General features: G+C 42.0%; 1 protein-coding gene across 1 annotated transcript; it reads left to right on the forward strand.

Annotated features, from left to right (window-relative positions):
• Nucleotides 1-1626, forward strand: LOC121805670 (abscisic acid receptor PYL5-like). Its single transcript, XM_042205616.1, has 3 exons — nt 1-244; nt 832-1047; nt 1196-1626. Exons 1-3 carry the CDS (start codon nt 146-148, stop codon nt 1421-1423), a joined length of 543 nt encoding a protein of 180 aa, XP_042061550.1. The 5' UTR covers nt 1-145; the 3' UTR covers nt 1424-1626.
• Nucleotides 1627-3014: the final 1388 nt, after the last annotated feature.

Raw genomic sequence — 3014 nt, forward strand, 5'->3', positions numbered from 1 at the left:
CGGGTCGGGTCGGTGCTAGCTGACGAAGACTCCCATTAAATAATAGAGTTAGATGCATGCACTCTCACCTCTTTGCCAATCCCATTTTCCAGCCACAAAAACTATTTTTGTTGATTGAGTTTCTTGATTCTTGAATTTGGGAAAAATGGATGCAGTGTGTGTGAGTAGGTACCACAGCCACCAGCCCAGCGAGCATCAGTGCTCTTCTTGCGTGATGAACCACATCAAGGCGCCAGTTGACATTGTAATTTTCTCTCATAACACGTGTTGGTGTGTGTGTTTTTGGGGATTGTTTTAGCTGTGAATTTGCTTTTGTCTGTGGGTTTCTTTTTTCCTTAAAATTATGTTGGCTTACTATTATTTGATGTGAAAAGATTTGAGTGAGATCAAAGATGTGGGCTTTGATCAAAACTTATGGATTTTTAGCTCTGATGGTGAATTTGGATCTTCTATTGTCAATTCTCAAGATTATAAGGGGAAAAGGTCAAATCTTTCAGGCGATATGTGGGATTTGATCAAAACTAATGGTTTGACTGTAATTTTAGCTTTGATGGTGAATTTAAGGTGAAAAGCTCAAATCTTTAGGGGGGGTCTGTGTTTGGGTGTTAGATTATCTTAATTTCAAATTTAGGGATTTGGTTTTGTTGGCTTCTCCTAGTGTTATTTGAATCCTTTATGGTTAGAATTTTGACAGCTGATTCACAGAATGGGAAGAAAAAGGGTGAAAATAGCCTCAGCTCTTTATTTTTATGTGAATGGATGCAATTCATCTTGTGCATATTTATATGGCTTCCAAATTGAATTAGGTATGACTTCTATGCATTCGTTTAGGTTTGGTCGTTGGTTAGGAGGTTCGATCAGCCACAAAAGTACAAGCCCTTTGTTAGCCGGTGCATTGTGCAAGGTGATCTGAAGATTGGAAGTGTTAGAGAGGTCAATGTGAAGTCGGGTCTCCCTGCAACGACGAGCACCGAGAGGTTGGAAATGCTCGATGATCAAGAACACATACTTGGGGTCAAGTTTGTTGGTGGTGATCATAGACTTAAGGTAACAATCTTGTTCTGTTTTTCTTTTTTATCATATTTTGGAGTATGTGACCCAAGAGTAGTTTGGTAGTACCTCGATCGATAAGAACCTTCAATATTTGGAGATTAGTAGATTGATCAAAATGCTTAAAACCTGCTGGATAATGCAGAATTACTCATCGATAATCACAGTCCATCCCGATGTAATTGATGGGAGGGTGGGGACAAAAGTGATCGAATCATTCGTTGTGGATGTGCCGGATGGGAATACTCAAGACGAAACATGCTACTTCGTGAAAGCCCTGATCAACTGCAACCTCAAGTCTTTGGCTGATGTCTCGGAGAGAATGGCGATGAGAGGACTAGTTTCAACCAGCCGGCCACCCAGTCTTCGTTGATAATAAAATGCAGACGGCGCCATTTCAAGATGGCCTTCGGGGACGTCTTGTTGTGCCTGTATGTTTTTTTTGATGGAGCAAGTTATTGTTAGCAGATGAAGAATGTATCCATGTACAAAGCATCTCCTGCTATTTGCAAATGGCTGTGTAGATGTATATGTATATATATATATGTGTTATGTACTGTATGATGAATCCGCGAACTTTTGATGGTGATGAATGCTGGTAGAGAATAAAGATCACGACACAATGAATTTACGTGGTTCGATTTACTGAGGTAAATCTACGTCCACGGGAAGAAAAGAGGGCAGAGTTGTATTGCTTGATCTGTTTTCTACAGCTTACAATACAGACTTGCTATTTTATATTTGATCTCTAGAGAGCGAGAGAGTCTAAAAAATATCTATCTGATCTAGGTTCTATTTATACATTGAACCAGATCGTGGCATGCAGCACCATTTACTAGGTAGTGGATGTCGTGGAGATCGTGGCGATCTTGCATGGGTCCACTATCCTGCATGAGTTAATGACTGCTTGACACCACTAAATAGATCGTGGGTGTAGTGGAGGTGGAAATCCTGCATGAGTCCACTATCTCCTAGTTCGGTCGAATACTGAGACCGAACTGCTGAATTATTGCCGAGTAGCTTTTGCCGATCTGAGAGTAGAGCTTGATGCCGACCTGTGAGCAGAGTTTGATTGGTTGGCTTTAACCGAGCTGTAGGCTGGGGCCGAACTCTTTGGTTGTGCCGAACTGAACTCTTTAGTCATGCCGGACTGATACTCTTTAGTCATGCCGAACTGATACTCTTTCTTGGGCTTTAGGCTGATGGGCTTTACTGCTGTTGGGCTTGTTTAGTACGTACTCCATCACTACCCCCCCCGGAAAGCGAAGTGAATTACTTCGGCATTCTGGATAAAGGTACGGGGTAAGTTGATGTTTGTCCTCGGTCTTATGAAGTGAACTCTTCTTTGACCGGACTCGTCTTTGGTCTGATGAAATAAACATCTTTGACCGGACTCGTCTTTGGGCTGATGAAATAAACATCTTTGACCGGACTCGTCTTTGGTCTGATGAAATAAACATCTTTGACCGGACTCGTCTTTGGTCTGATGAAATAAACATCTTTGACCGGACTCGTCTTTGGGCTGATGAAATAAACATCTTTGACCGGACTCGTCTTTGGTCTGATGAAATAAACATCTTTGACCGGACTAAGCTTGTGTCCTAATTTGGCGAGTTTTATCGCTCGGATCGGACTTTCCGTTGTCCTAATTTGGGGATCGGACTTTCCCTTGTCCTAATTCGGCGAGTTTTATCGCGTGGATCGGACTTTCCCTTGTCCTAATTCAGGCAAGTTTTATCGCGAGAATCGGACTTTCGTTGCAGTTCGTTTCAGACGAAGTGCTTGATTCTTAAGCTGAATTGCGGTCTTGTATCCTCTTTAGAAGCTTGGACTTCACAATCGTTGGCTTATTGCAGTTCGTTTCAGACGAACTGCTTGTTTAAGCTGAATTGTGGCCTTGTATCTTCTTTAGAAGCTTTGACTTCACAATCGTTGGCTTATTGCAGCTCGTTTCAGACGAACTG

Source organism: Salvia splendens, chromosome 5, assembly GCF_004379255.2.
Source record: "Salvia splendens isolate huo1 chromosome 5, SspV2, whole genome shotgun sequence".
Taxonomy (NCBI): domain Eukaryota; kingdom Viridiplantae; phylum Streptophyta; class Magnoliopsida; order Lamiales; family Lamiaceae; genus Salvia; species Salvia splendens.